At 38.7% G+C, this 14,169-nt stretch overlaps 1 protein-coding gene, 1 non-coding gene and 1 pseudogene across 12 annotated transcripts in view; all 3 read right to left on the reverse strand.

Moving 5' to 3' along the window:
* The window catches only part of LRCH3 (leucine rich repeats and calponin homology domain containing 3), a 122,081-nt gene that overhangs the window by 13,804 nt on the left and 94,108 nt on the right, over nucleotides 1-14,169 (reverse strand). For 9 of the 11 annotated variants that reach the window (XM_036352696.1, XM_036352689.1, XM_036352693.1 and 6 more), the window contains exons 14-17: nucleotides 12,958-13,011; nucleotides 8,402-8,473; nucleotides 2,646-2,694; nucleotides 1,936-2,043 (exon numbers count right to left, since the gene is read on the reverse strand). In XM_036352696.1, coding sequence (XP_036208589.1) covers nucleotides 1,936-2,043; nucleotides 2,646-2,694; nucleotides 8,402-8,473; nucleotides 12,958-13,011 — 283 coding nt within the window. The remainder of the gene's footprint in view (nucleotides 1-1,935; nucleotides 2,044-2,645; nucleotides 2,695-8,401; nucleotides 8,474-12,957; nucleotides 13,012-14,169) is intronic. The other 2 variants (XM_036352698.1, XM_036352695.1) reach the window with 2 other exon arrangements.
* Nucleotides 2,728-2,909, reverse strand: LOC118677747. The gene has a single exon (XR_004974491.1). It is a non-coding gene; the product is annotated as a U2 spliceosomal RNA (small nuclear RNA).
* Nucleotides 10,935-11,543, reverse strand: LOC118677588 (annotated as a pseudogene).

Here is a 14,169-nt window from a genome sequence, read left to right on the forward strand (position 1 = left end):
CCATTTATTGAAGAGACTATCTTGGCTCCATTGTATGTTCTTGCCTCCTTTGTCAAATATTAATTGAGCATATTGGTTCGGGCCGATTTCTGGGCTCTCTATTCTATTCCATTGATCTATATGCCTATTCTTGTGCCAGTACCAGGCAGTTTTGAGAACAGTGGCTTTGTAATACATCTTGATATCTGGTATTGAGATCCCACCTACTTTGGTCTTTTCAGGATTGCTGCAGCTATTCGGGGTCTTTTTTTATTCCAGATGAATTTTTGGAGAGTTCGTTCTAGATCTCTGAAGTATGCCGTTGGTATTTTAATGGGAAGTGCGTTGAATTTATAGATTGCTTTGGGTAGTATGGACATTTTAATGATGTTGATTCTACCAATCCATGAACACGGTATGTTCTTCCATCTGTTTATGTCTTCCTCTATATCTTTTTTCAACGTCCTGTAGTTTTCTGAGTAGAGGTCTTTTACCTCTTTAGTTAAGTTTATTCCTAGGTAGCTTAATTTTTTTGGTGCGATGGTAAACGGGATTGTTTTTATAATCTCTCTTTCTGAAAGTTCACTATTGGTGTATAGAAATGCCTCGGATTTCTTGGGGTTAATTTTGTATCCTGCTACATTGCCAAATTCATGTATTAAGTCCAGTAGCTTTTTGATGGAGTCTCTAGGGTTTTGTATGTATAATATCATGTCGTCTGCAAATAAGGACAGTTTTACTTCCTCTTTTCCAATTTGGATGCCTTTTATTTCTTCTTCTTGCCGAATTGCAATGGCTAACACTTCCAGTACTATGTTGAACAGGAGTGGTGAGAGGGGGCATCCCTGTCTTGTTCCTGTTCTTAGGGGAAATGGTGTTAGTTTTTGTCCATTGAGTATGATGTTGGCTGTGGGCCTGTCATATATGGCTTTTATTATGTTGAGGTATGATCCTTCTACTCCCACCTTGCTGAGAGCTTTTATCAAAAATGGGTGTTGAATTTTGTCGAATGCTTTTTCTGCATCAATTGATATGACCATGTGGTTTTTTTCTTTCAGTTTGTTTATGTGATGTATCACGTTTATTGATTTGCGGATATTGTACCATCCTTGCATCCCTGGGATAAATCCTACTTGGTCATGGTGTATGATCTTTCTGATGTACTGCTGGATCCGATTTGCTAAGATTTTGTTGAGGATTTTGGCATCTATGTTCATGAGGGATATTGGCCTGTAATTCTCTTTCATTGTGTTGTCTTTACCTGGTTTTGGTATTAGGGTGATGCTGGCTTCATAGAATGAGAAACTTTCTAATTAAAACAAATTCAGGCCCTGGCCAGTGTGGTTCAGTTGATTGGAGTGTCAATCTGTACACCTAAAAAGGTGGAGGGTTCAATTCCTGGTCGTGGCATATGCCCGGGTTGCACATTCAATCACCAGTTGATACAAGTGCAGGAGGCAACCAATTGATGGTTATCTCCCACATCGACGTTTCTCTCTGTCTGTCTCTCCCTTCTTCTCTTGAAAAATCAATTTAAAAAAATTAAAAACAACAAGTTCAAACAAGATTCTCCTGCTTTAATGTCAGCGAGATCACAGATAAATGCAGAGTCTAAAGCTCTTGCCAAGGTGACATCTTAGGGTAGAAGTTTAAAAGCATGTAACAGCGCCCTGGCTAGTTTGGCTCAGTGGATAGAGCGTCGGCCTGCGGACTGAAGGGTCCTGGGTTCGATTCTGGTCAAGGGTACATGCTTGGGTTGCGGCTCGGTCCCCAGTAGGGGGCGGGCAGGAGGCAGCCAATCAATGATTCTCATCATTGATGTTCCTATCTCTATTCCCCTCCCTTTCTCTCTGAAATGAATAAAAATCTATTAAAAAATAAATAAATAAAAGCATGTAACAGTAAATGTCACTGTATAAAGCATTCCCTCCTTCCCCTTTAGTCACTACCTCCTACCTTTATTTGTTTCTGCCCTGACACCTGCTCGGAAAAGGAAGCTTTCAGGGCGCTGGGGCTGGTTTCTCTGGGTAGCAGCAGGAAAAGAATATGCAGGAGAATGATGAACTAAATCGGCCCAGAGAGTAAATTAGATAAAAAGAGATGGAAAATCATTAAATATGTAACAGACATATGTCACAAAAGTTCAATAAATGAAAAAAATCAAATTAATTATGGCAATGATATAAAAGGATAATAATTTTGTTAATACAAAATCTGGTACAGAAAAGTAACCCTGTGTGTATTTTTGACTGTCATGTCATTTTGGTGTATCAGTAAAGGTAGAATGAACGTTGATATATTGAATATAGTCTCCTGCAAACCTACAGCACTGCTAGCTCATACTCATTTGTTCATACCAAATGGCTGAATAGTTGAACAACCAGTTGAATTAAAAAATTTAAAATGTGCAGAAAGTTCCCAAAATTGTGTCTGATTTCTCATCTCTAAGAGGTAATTTATCAGCCAGGTGGGTACTTTAAATATTGGGGGGGGCGGGGGGGGCACCTTGTAAAGTACATGATTGTCTAACCACTATGCTGTACCCCTGAAACTAATAAAAAATAATATTGAATGCAAACTGTAATTGAAAAAAAAAACTTTATGAGGAAAATCCTGGTAAAGAATTATAATCTTGATGTGGTGAACTACACCTTTTTGTCTATTACCTGTTTCTGTTGTAGGTGAACTTGATACAGCATTAGGTCTGTCATCATTCTGTGGAGAAAAAGAGATATATAAATATTATTCAAGAGGTACTCTCCACATTTATGGGAACATTAGGATTATAAAAGAGAAAAAAACCCATGCAACTTTCCTTCAAAATTAAGTCTAGAAATGAAAATTTGGACTACTGATTTAATTTTATATGTTTTTTACACTTATAAGAACAGGTACTACACAAGATCTTAGCCAAAAGGCTAAGAAGTGATTATATATTTTTTTAAGGCCAAATTTTTTATTTCTATAGAATACAAGGTTTGCATTCTCTAAAGACAGTCCTATTATATAATAAGCCTTTCTTATGACTGAAAAAAAGATCATTTATTGGGAAATGTACAGGAGAGAATAAAATTTTATTTTATAATAGTATTTTTCTGGTATAGTTTCTAAAGTATTCTCCCCTCTCCTCTGCAGAATAAAATTTAATGTGTTAAGAAGGAGTGATAAAGGTTTTTTATTTCAGTTAGGAAACAAGGTGTTTAAATACTATACATAGCTGTATTTCTAGACTAGAATTTGAATCCAAGATGTTTTTAATTCATTGAACAGAGGAACTGTAAAAAGGAATAAGAGGTAGGTCAACTGGTATAAAGTTTACCTAAATAAAGGAAAATGTAGTTAACTAATTTAAAAAGAAGTGTTGGGCCTGGATAGTGTAGCTCAGTGGTTGAGTGTCAACCCATGAACCAAGAGATCACTGGTTCAATTCCTGGTCAGGGCATATACTCAGGTTGTGGGTTTCCTCCCCAATGGGGGGGGGGGGGCAGGTGCAGGTGGCAGCCGACTGATATTACTGTGTCATGGATGTTTCGCTCTCTCTCTCCCCCTCTCCCTTCCACTCTCTCTCAAATCAATAAAACATAAAAAAAGAAGGAAAAAAAAAAAAGAAGTGTTGGGCCCAGACAGTATGGCACAGTGGTTGAGCTTCAACCCATGAACCAGGTCATGGTTCGATTCCTAGTCAGCACACATGCCTGGGGTTGCGAGCTAAATCCCTAGTAGGGGGCATGCAGGAGGCAGCCAATTAATGATTCTCTCTTATGATTGATATTTCTCTCTCTCCCTCTGCCTTCCTCTCTCTGAAATCAATAAAAACATAAAAATTTAAAAAAAGAAGTGTTGGCTGGTTGGATTAAAGTTGTTGAAGAATAACAGGGTACTAGAATAATAACTTTTTAGGCCTTGATATGTAATTATACTCAAAAATTTAAATACAACTTTACAATAACTGACACATTTTGAACAGAATGACTTTAAAACACACAATCATATCTGCTCCCATTTTCCCCTCCTTTTTGGTTTCAGTATTTCCAGAAATCTTTTTTTTAATAGATTTTTATTGATTTCAGACAGGAAGGGAGAGGGGGAGAGATAGAAACATCAATGATGAGAGAGAATCATTGATTGGCTGCCTCCTACATGCCCCCTGCTGGGGATCAAGCCCGCAACCAGGGCATGTGTCCTTGACGGGAATCAAACCCGGGACCCTTGAGTCCACAGGCCAACACTCTATCCACTGAGCCAAGCTGGCTAGGGCATTTCCAGAAATCTCTTATTTCTAATTGGAGTTGGGTCAGATGAAATGGAATTTTAACTGCTACAATAAATAAATACATAAATAGGAGCCATGATTCTTAGACTGATCTGGAAGACAATTTTGTGGTAACTATTCCTTGATCTGACACTCTTAGTCTGAGAACTAAGATTTAAAAAGCAAGCTGCATTCTTGAGTAAGGTAATGGACTACATTCTCATTAGTGAAAAAGAGAACATGTTCAACAAGTTTACAGATGGCAATAAACTAAATTTAGAATGTTGAGAAGAAATGGAATTTAAATAAATAAATTTAACTTAAAATAACAAGAAGAACTACTAAAAGAAATTTACAGGCAAATGAGGCAAAAGCTGGATATCTTTATAAAGAAACAAAAGACTATCCTTATTTTTAAAAAATATGAGCTAGATGCCGAAACCGGTTTGGCTCAGTGGATACAGCGTCGGCCTGCGGACTGGAAGGTCCCAGGTTCGATTCCGGTCAAGGGCATGTACCTTGATTGCAGGCACATCCCCAGTAGGAGATGTGCAGAAGGCAGCTGATCGATGTTTCTCTCTCATCGATGTTTCTCTCTATCCCTCTCTATAAAAAATCAATAAAATATATTTAAAAAAATGAGCTAGAAAGGAGAAAGCTAGTTAGCTAAATAAAGACTTGTTCAAGGACCAATGGCACAAACAGAAAAATGAAAAAGGTAGAGATTATTCCATATAATAATATATATATGTGTGTGTGTGTGTGTGTGTGTGTATATATATATATATATATATATATATATATATATATATATATATTTTTTAAGGAAAAATATTCTTTAGGGATTAAAAAAAACATTAGTTTTTTAGTAGGAGTTAGGCTAAGGGAAAAAAATGATAAAGTTACAGTAACTTTATTAGATGAGAGAAGGAAGAGTTGAAAAAAATTCCACCGAATGGCAGGAAATGTTCTCTACCTCCCAAAACACTAAAAGACAATACACAGTTAGGTGTAATGAAAAACAAAGCTAGAATAGAGGAAACTTGTAAAATGATGATTTTAAAAAATGTAATTTTATTAAAACTACCAGAAGCCCAGTGCACGGAATTCAAGCATGGGTAGGGTACCTAGTGGCTGCCGGCTGCTGGCCGGGGCCTCCCTTCCCCCGGCTCCCTGCTGCCACCCCGCAGGCCAGGGCCTCCCTTAGCCTGGTGGTTGGCCGGCTGGCCCTACCCCCTGGTCGAATTCCCTAACTCTGGGTTGAGGGGGCAATTTGCATATTAGGTTATTATTATATAGGATAAATCTAAGTGACTTGCATTCAAGGATATTAAAACAATTAGTTCAAATCACTCACAAGCCACTGACTATATTTGAGAACTCTTAGAGAACTAAAGAGCAAAAAAAGCAAACTGACATAAACTCAACTTTTATCCTGGTTAAGCAACAACAGAAATAAAATCATACTAACTATAGTGTATACCTTCTGTAAAGTAAGTGGATATCAAAAAATAAAGACTAAATCTTTAAAAATGAATCCTTTGACTGTGTAGCATGTCTGGTAAAAAGTTAGACTTACACACAATTTCTGGCAAATTTCCATCTGGTCTTTCAACTCTGATTTAGAATAAGCCCCAATGCCCTAAACTGTCCATTAAGTGTAATGAATTAAGTTTTCTCCTCTACAACTAGAACGGTACTAATTATATAGCTTACTTGAGAGAATTTTGAAAACAGTTCCTCAAATAATTTTCTGTATTGCTCGTCAAATAAGGAACATAGCTGAGAAAGGCTAGCAAAGGGTTAACACAGAAGAGAATATACAGGCAGTCCTTGGGTTACGTCGGACTAGAATCGACATACGTGGACTTGAATCAACGTACGTTGTTTCATGGTTACATTGCCATCTCCCATCTACACTAATAAAAGAGAAAGATGCAAATTGATCATCATTCCACGACGCCCATCAGCCAATCGGGAGTATGCAAATTAACCCAATGAAGATGGCGGGTTAATTTGCATACACAGGCACTGAGTGGCCGGGGGCGAGGTGGCCTCTTGCGCGAGCGCTGGCACCAAGTGGCCTGCGTCCCGAGGACAGGCGTCCTCAGGAGCCAGGCTGCTCTGAGCCTGTAGGCCCATGCATAGGCCCAGAGCGGCTGGGGTCCCGGAATGTCCTGGCCACTCCAGACTATGTGCGGAGGCACTGAGCGGCTGGGGGTGGGGTGGGAACATCCCCAGGACCCAGGCACTCTGAGCCAGGGCGTGCGCAAGTGGCCAGGGCGGGGTGGCAATGTCTCCCGCACCGAGTGAGCAGACAGCAGGGCCCTGCTTGCCCCTGGCCCTGGTGGCGAAGGGCAAGCAGGCCCCCACAGAGAGCAGACACCAGGGCCTGCGGTGGCATCAACCAGGCAGGGTCCGCAGAGAGCAGAGAACCACAGGGAGCAGGCCGGGCTTAGGAACACCCCCCCCCCCGCTGTGCATGAATTTCGTGCACCAGGCCCCTAGTTTATTTACAAAAAAGTTCCATCATTTCGACATATGTATATATGTGCTTTATGTTTTTTATTATTTATTTACCACAAGTAAAGGTCAGGAATTGTTATCTCTCTTTTAAATTTTTTTTTTACTGTTTCACTTCATTACTACTGTGTATGTGCTCCATGTGAGTGACGTAGGTGCTTATGCAGGTGGGTTCTGACTTACGGCGAAAATTGCATTATGTTGTGCCGTAGGAACGGATCTCTGAGGTAACCCGAGGGCCTACTGTAAACTTTTTTCACTAGTCATTCAGGTACATGTAGCATCAGACGGGTGTATCAGGTTACAGATGTTATAAAACTGGGGTCAGCATTTAGAAGGACATGATGTAAGAATTTGAAACTACTATGGTCAATTAGAGAAGTAAAAATGTTCAAAAAAGCAAAATTAAGTCTTTTGGAAAACAAAAGATATAAGATGTAGAAATTATCATTTAGTTAAACTGTCATTTAACTAAAACATTTGAGAATTATAGTAGATACTGAGCAAATGAATATTGAAATGGAAAAGGCGGCCTAATGCTCTGTAAGACGTGTTTCATGCTCAGCCCCAGGCGAGCTCGAATGAGAGATATATTTGTAGTTGGAGACAGTGGAACCAAAATGGAAGGAAGAGAACTTGTGAAAGTTCATAAAGCTGGGAAAGGCATGTAAAAACATCAGAGTTTATTGAAGGATAAGACAAGGGTGACATAATAATAATTTTCAAATATAAAGAATATTTGAAGCTGTAACCGGTTTGGCTCAGTGGATAGAGCGTCGGCCTGCGGACTGAAAGGTCCCGGGTTCGATTCTGGTCAAGGGCATGTACCTTGGTTGTGGACACATCTCCAGTAGGGAGGCAGCTGATTGATGTTTCTCTCTCATCGATGTTTCTAACTCTCTATCTCTCTCTTTTCCTCTCTGTAAAAAATCAATAAAAAAATAAAAATAAAAAAAAAGAATATTTGAAGACTGTTATTTACTAGAAAAATCTCCACTCTGGAAAGAAATAAGCGTAAACCACAGGAGGACAGACAGTGAGGATTATTAATCGTATCTTATGTATCATATGATAACAAAGATGGAATTACCATCCCTATGGGCCTTTAAAAAATAATATACTACAGGTTCTTTATTTAGGTTTCCAGGTTAGATGATGTCCATCACAACTATTCCATATATGCTGCTGAGCACAAAAGCAGCCACAGATAATACATAAACAAATGGCTGTGTAGCAACAAAACTATTTACCAAAATGGATCTCCTAGGGCCACTATAGAGGGTTTTGGCAGTAACAGTTTGAGGTCTGGAACTCAAATTACTTTGCATGTACATTAGTATCAGAGTAAATTTGATATTAGTCAAAATAAAATAACTCATGACAAAAGAAAAACCACTGGAAAGAAAAATAGAATGACATTTATAAAGAATTAACACAGGCTTTATGACTGTTTCTGGTATGGTAAAACTTTCACAAAACTTTAAGTGAAATTAATGTTAAACTCAAATAGTTTTGTAACTTCAGTACATTTCATGTAATCCTAGACGCTCGACTGCTTGCCGTTAGACCAATCCACTGGAAAAGTTAAGACCTCCACTACATACCACCACCCCAAAGTTCCTGGTAAATTACAGTAACAAAAGATACCTTAAGAGGTGTGAAGGCAGAAGAGTGAGGCAGGGTACCAGCACAGCCCACTTGCTTCAACCCTGACAGCAACTAAATTTCAAAAGAGAAAGAGAAGAAACAGAAGGCAGGATTTATGTTAGCAAAGTGTCAGGCAGGCCCTGGCCAGTGTGGCTCATTTGGTTAGGCATCATCTGATGAACCAAAGGTTGCTGGTCTGAATCCTGTCAGGGCACATGCCCCAGTTGCAGGCTAGATCTGCCGTTGGGGGTAGGGGGGGGTCGTGCAGGAGGCAGCCAATCCATCCATGTCTTACTCTCACATTGATGTTTCTCTCTCTTCCTTCCCTTCCCTCTAAAAATCAATTTTAAAAAATCTTAAAAAAAAAAGATAGGCAAGCAGATCTGGTCAGTAAAATTAGAAAAGGAAAGGTCATTTACAAACTTTCAAATGGTTTACTAAGATATTACTAGTACAGAAAGAATACTGGGGGTGGGGTAACCCTATTTATATATATAAAAGCCTAAGCGGCCAGCTAACCGTTTGACCAGTAGCTATGACACACACTAACCACTAGGGAACAGACACTCAACGCAGGAGCAGAAAGCACAGGCATGAAAACATGGGACAGACTGATGAATCTCAGAGGGAAGGGGGGAGGGTAGGAAGAGATTAACCAAAGATCTTATATGCACACTAGAGGCCTGGTATGCAGATTTGTGCACTGGTGGGGTCCCTCGGCCTGGCCTGTGCCCTCTCACAATCCGGGACCCCTTGGGGAATATCAGAGAGCTGGTTTTGGCCCGATCCCTGCAGGCCAGGCCCAGGGATCCCATTGGTGCATGAATCCATGTGCTGGGCCTCTAGTTTAGAAATAAAAGAGAGCATCGTGTGGGGTTATTTTAGCAAAATAGCCTTAAAACTAATGAGTCCTGTGTGTTCCTATGACAGAAGAAAAAAAGTCCAGTCAAAGAGCTCATTTTAATTGAGCAGAACCAGCCCTAACCGGTTTGGCTCAGTAGATGGAGCATCGGCCTGCAGACTGAAAGGTCCCAGGTTCGATTCCGGCTAAGGGCATGTACCTTGGTTGTGGGCACATCCCCAGTAGGGGGTGTGCAGGAGGCAGCTGATCGATGTTTCTCTCTCATCGATGTTTCCAACTCTCTATCCCTCTCCCTTCCTCTCTGTGAAAAATCAATAAAATATAAAAAAATAAATAAATAATTGAGCAGAACCAGCATGGAAGAACATTTTTTCAAAATTAATCCAAATCAGATATATTATATTTAATAGTTCTGATGTGAGAAGACAGAACATGAGAATTCTGCACCACACCTTAAGGATGAACCAGCATTTCATTTCTACCTCTGAGCAAGTTCTTTTCTTTAAATCCTTTTTCCATTCACCACCCTACATGTAACTTAATTAGAGATTGTAAGTGTTAGTATTTGTTGTACATAATTTTGATTACAGATAAAAGCTGCTCAAAACATGACAATTTTTTCATTTGGTCGTGGATGGAAATCAAAGAAGACAGGACTTTCACAAAGGGGGTTGGATAAGACTGTACCTATTAAAACAACAAAATGCCAAAGGCTGAATGATATTAAAGACTTTACTAGTTGAATAATTTTAAGAAATTTAAATTAGGAACACAAATATCTGAACCAGGGGACAGATGAACAAGAACACATGTGGGTGTTTAGAAAAAAGGTGTGTAGGTGGTCAATAAAATAAATACAACTATTTTTAATGAGAGTTGATAGCAATGTCTTCCCTCATCTCACCCCACCCCAAAGCATGTAGCATACAGTACAACATAATTTATCTTAAGGCAGAAAAAAGTGAAGAAATGTACCACAGAACAACAGTAATACAATGTGTATACTTTACCTGTTGAGATTTCCTGGGCCTCCTTATAATCAAACTGTTAGGTCTGATCAAATAATTGAGTCGATATCCCCTCCCCTGGGAAACTGACCTTTAGATCATTTCCCAACCGATATTCCCTTTCGTTTAGACCACATTCCATCTGCTAAGACCAGTAACTTTACCCTCTGACTTGCCTAGGATCTGGACCTGCCCAGAGAAATTCCCAGCCAAAAAAACCCGCCTAGAATTTTTTAAAACCTCTGACTCCCGGTCCCTGGGTTCTGGTGCCATTTTTGGGCTTAGTCCATCTGGTTTCCAGATAACCTAATAAATTTATAATTTTTTACCACTTTTGGCGTCATGCATACCTCTGTTGGTGACACTACCACAAATGTACTGGAATTACTATCAATTTCAAATGTAAAAGGGCTAAAAGCCATTATTTTGGCAAAGAAGGAAAAAAGGAGTGGAGGGAAGAGAAAGTATCTAGAGATGGGATATAGATGCAGATGAGACACAGATGAAAGCAACAGAAACCTGAAGAGCAGCCCCAAGAGAATGTTAGTACAACTGACATTAAATATTACTAATACTTATCCCCAGTGGGGGGCATGCAGGAGGCAGCAGATCAATGATTCTCTTTCATCACTGATGTTTCTCTCTCTCTCTCTCTCCTTCCTTCCTCTATGAAATCAATAAAAAATATATTTTAAAAATAATAAAAAAATAAAAAATAATAATAATAAAAAAATAAAATGTGACTTTTTTTGCAGTGTTGGACACTATCTGGCACACAAAAATACGTGAGACATGGCCCTTGGCGCCACCCTCCCCCCCCTTTTTAACAAGAGAACAAATACATTTATTTATTTGCTCTTCAATAAGTTTAAATCCTTGAGGGGTACAGCATTACACAGATTCTGTGCCCAATGGCTTTAGCAAGGAGGTTGCTTTGGAATTTAGATCCAACCATGCCACTGCTTCCATGAGCATGAGTTACCTTTCCCCAGATTACTTTGGTTTTGTTCGGTTTGCCACCAGGAGTCACTGTGTTGTTCTTAGTTTATACAGGTTAAGTACATCTCTTGCCTAGACAGCATTCAGTTTCACCTCAGGCATAAACACTTTAAATTTTAAGAAGAGCAGTACAGGCCCTCTGGTTCCGGAGAACCCACTCATGGCCAGCGAAAATGGCCTTGGATCACAGCCTCCAGTCACTTTTGTCGCTGTAGAAGCCCTGTTCCAAGCAGGCCTTCTTAGGCTCCAAGATGGGAGAAAGAGTAAAGGCCATCTCATTTAGGGGAGACATGAATATTGATAACTAAAATACAAGTATATTGAAATGGCTGAAGGCCATTTCAAATTTCATGCTAAGGGGATTATATTGTTTCAAATTCCACTTTTTTCTTGGCAAAAAGTCTGGACACTCAGACTTATATTACTATATGTGTCCTTAAATCTCATCTTTGGTTTCCAAAATTGTTTTCAATTATAGTATGGGAGGCAATACAGCATGGTGTTTAATGCAGGTTCTCAAGTCAGCCAATTCTAGACTTAAACCCAGTCTGGCACTTACTAGCTATGTGACCTTGGACAAGTTACATTCTGGACAAGACACATTCTGTGCCTCAGGAATCATTTGTAAAATGGTGATAAATTAACCTTAAGGTTGCTGTGAGCAGAGAATGAGATAATTCTGGTAAGCTGTCTGAATCATCAAAGGCTATCAATATCTCTGCATTAATTTAAATTATTAGTTGCTTCTCATGCCAATTAATTTCCACTAAAACTCAGAAGTTGGTGGTTATATTTATCTATAAAACTGCCCAGTTAAAATGTGCTTTATCTCTCTCAAAGGAAATGATGATTGCAGAACACACAGAAATTTGAACAGACAATGGAAGTTAACATAGTAGGACTCTCATGCTGAAGTATGCAGTTCATGCAGTAGTATGCACAATGGCAGCAGTTACTAACACATAAGACAGGAGTTGATATAGACAGCAGATTTTTGAACTGCTAGCTTTCAATAATACTGTGAAAAAATAACATAAAACATGATGGGAAAAGCAATATGTAAATGGTTAGAATTATCTTTCAAGGCTGATAAAAGTTAAACTTTCAATAAAGTTCTCATAATATATTGCTTTTTGGCTGATGAAACAGGCAATAAAAGTAAACCAGTGTTAAAAAAGATCAGTAGATAGCATTCCAAGTTAATGCTTCCCTTGAATGTAAAAATGGGCATGGAGATGTAATTTTTTCAAGTTTGGGATTTTCAGTAGCTTAAGAGAAATAATAAAATAGGATGCCAAATACACAGCTGTATAATTAGCATCATGGAGTAAAGAAACCCATTTAACATACAGGTGACTCATGAGTTAAATTAATTATTAATAAAATAAGTGCACCTGGAATTAGAAATGATATTTAAAAAACTCCCAACACACATACAAAGGCAATGCAAATGGTTTACGTTTGCAACATTAACAAAGATATTTTAATCACAGCTGCAGAACACTGACCACTGGATAAATCATGAATAGTAATGTAGGCAAACAGTTCAAGCTATTTTGTAAAGCATTGAATAATGATGCCCATCATGTTTTATGATATTGAGATTATTTCTGAATGAAAAATACAATCGCTATTGTCCAATCTCTAGACACAGCAATTTAAAACTCCATTTTGTGCAAGGCTCTTACCACTAACAAGGCACTATCATCAGTATGTTGAGACCTTCTGGATGGGAAGGGACACTGGAGAGGTGGAAAAAATGAAGCAATGTCAAAACAAACTGCAAACACGTGACATATTTCACAAATACACAAGCAAAGAGCCATATTAAGACATAACTGTGAAGATGCTAACATATAGGACCGCATTCAATATCATTTTGATTCACATACCATAAGAGCTAGTAAGTTGATTTTGAGTAATGATTTTCTTCCAAAGAGGTTAAACAACTTCAAATATGATCTTACTTGCCTATAAACTTTCTAAAGCAAAGAGGGAACAGGGATTATTCTTTGTTCACAGAAGAGAAAGCTGAAGTATAGATGGAGCAGTAACATGAAGAATTTGTCAGTGAGTGAGCCAGTGACAAATAAAAACAATCAACTCAAGAGTCATGATATCTAGTTTAGGTATCTCTTTATTACCTTTCTCAGATAAAACAATAATTGAGAATTTTAGCACTGTTATATTCCTGAAAAACTTTAATTTTTAGATAATGAATTCTCCAAAATGACCATCAAAGAAGAAAATGTAGGGGAAAAAGGAAGAGTGTGTTAACTAATGTGTACAAGTGTACAAATATAATCAATAACATACATGCTTAGGAAATGAGCAATGAAGTTGAAAATACTATGTGGAGTCTTTTTTTAATACTGACACCATTCAGCCATGCCGGATCCCCCTCTGGAACTCTCACTACGTGATATGCTTCGAAAGTGGATGAGGCCCTAACCGGTTTGGCTCAGTGGATAGAGCGTCAGCCTGCGGACTGAAGGGTCCCAGGTTCAATTCCGGTCAAGGACATGTACCTTGGTTGCGGGCACATCCCCAGTGGGGGGTGTGCAGGAGGCGGCTGATTGATGTTTCTCATCGATGTTTCTAACTCTATCCCCCTCCCTTCCTCTCTCTAATAAATCAATAAAATATATTAAAAAAAAAAAAAAAAAGAAAGTGGATGAGGAAGATGATACCTCTGGTGGGATAGGGAAGGAAATAAATAATCTCCAGATGGATGGGTATAGTTTTAAAACCTTCTGATCTACAGATTCTGATAAACTCCTTGGCTTGTGTTTTCTTCTATCCAATAAAAAGAATTTTGTGAGGGAAAGAGAGAAAATAGCAATATTTTGATCACTGAAAGCACATGCCAAACATTTCATTTCCATTGCAATAAAAAATTC

The sequence above is a fragment of the Myotis myotis genome, unplaced genomic scaffold (genome assembly GCF_014108235.1).
Source record: "Myotis myotis isolate mMyoMyo1 unplaced genomic scaffold, mMyoMyo1.p scaffold_m19_p_2, whole genome shotgun sequence".
Classification (NCBI taxonomy): domain Eukaryota; kingdom Metazoa; phylum Chordata; class Mammalia; order Chiroptera; family Vespertilionidae; genus Myotis; species Myotis myotis.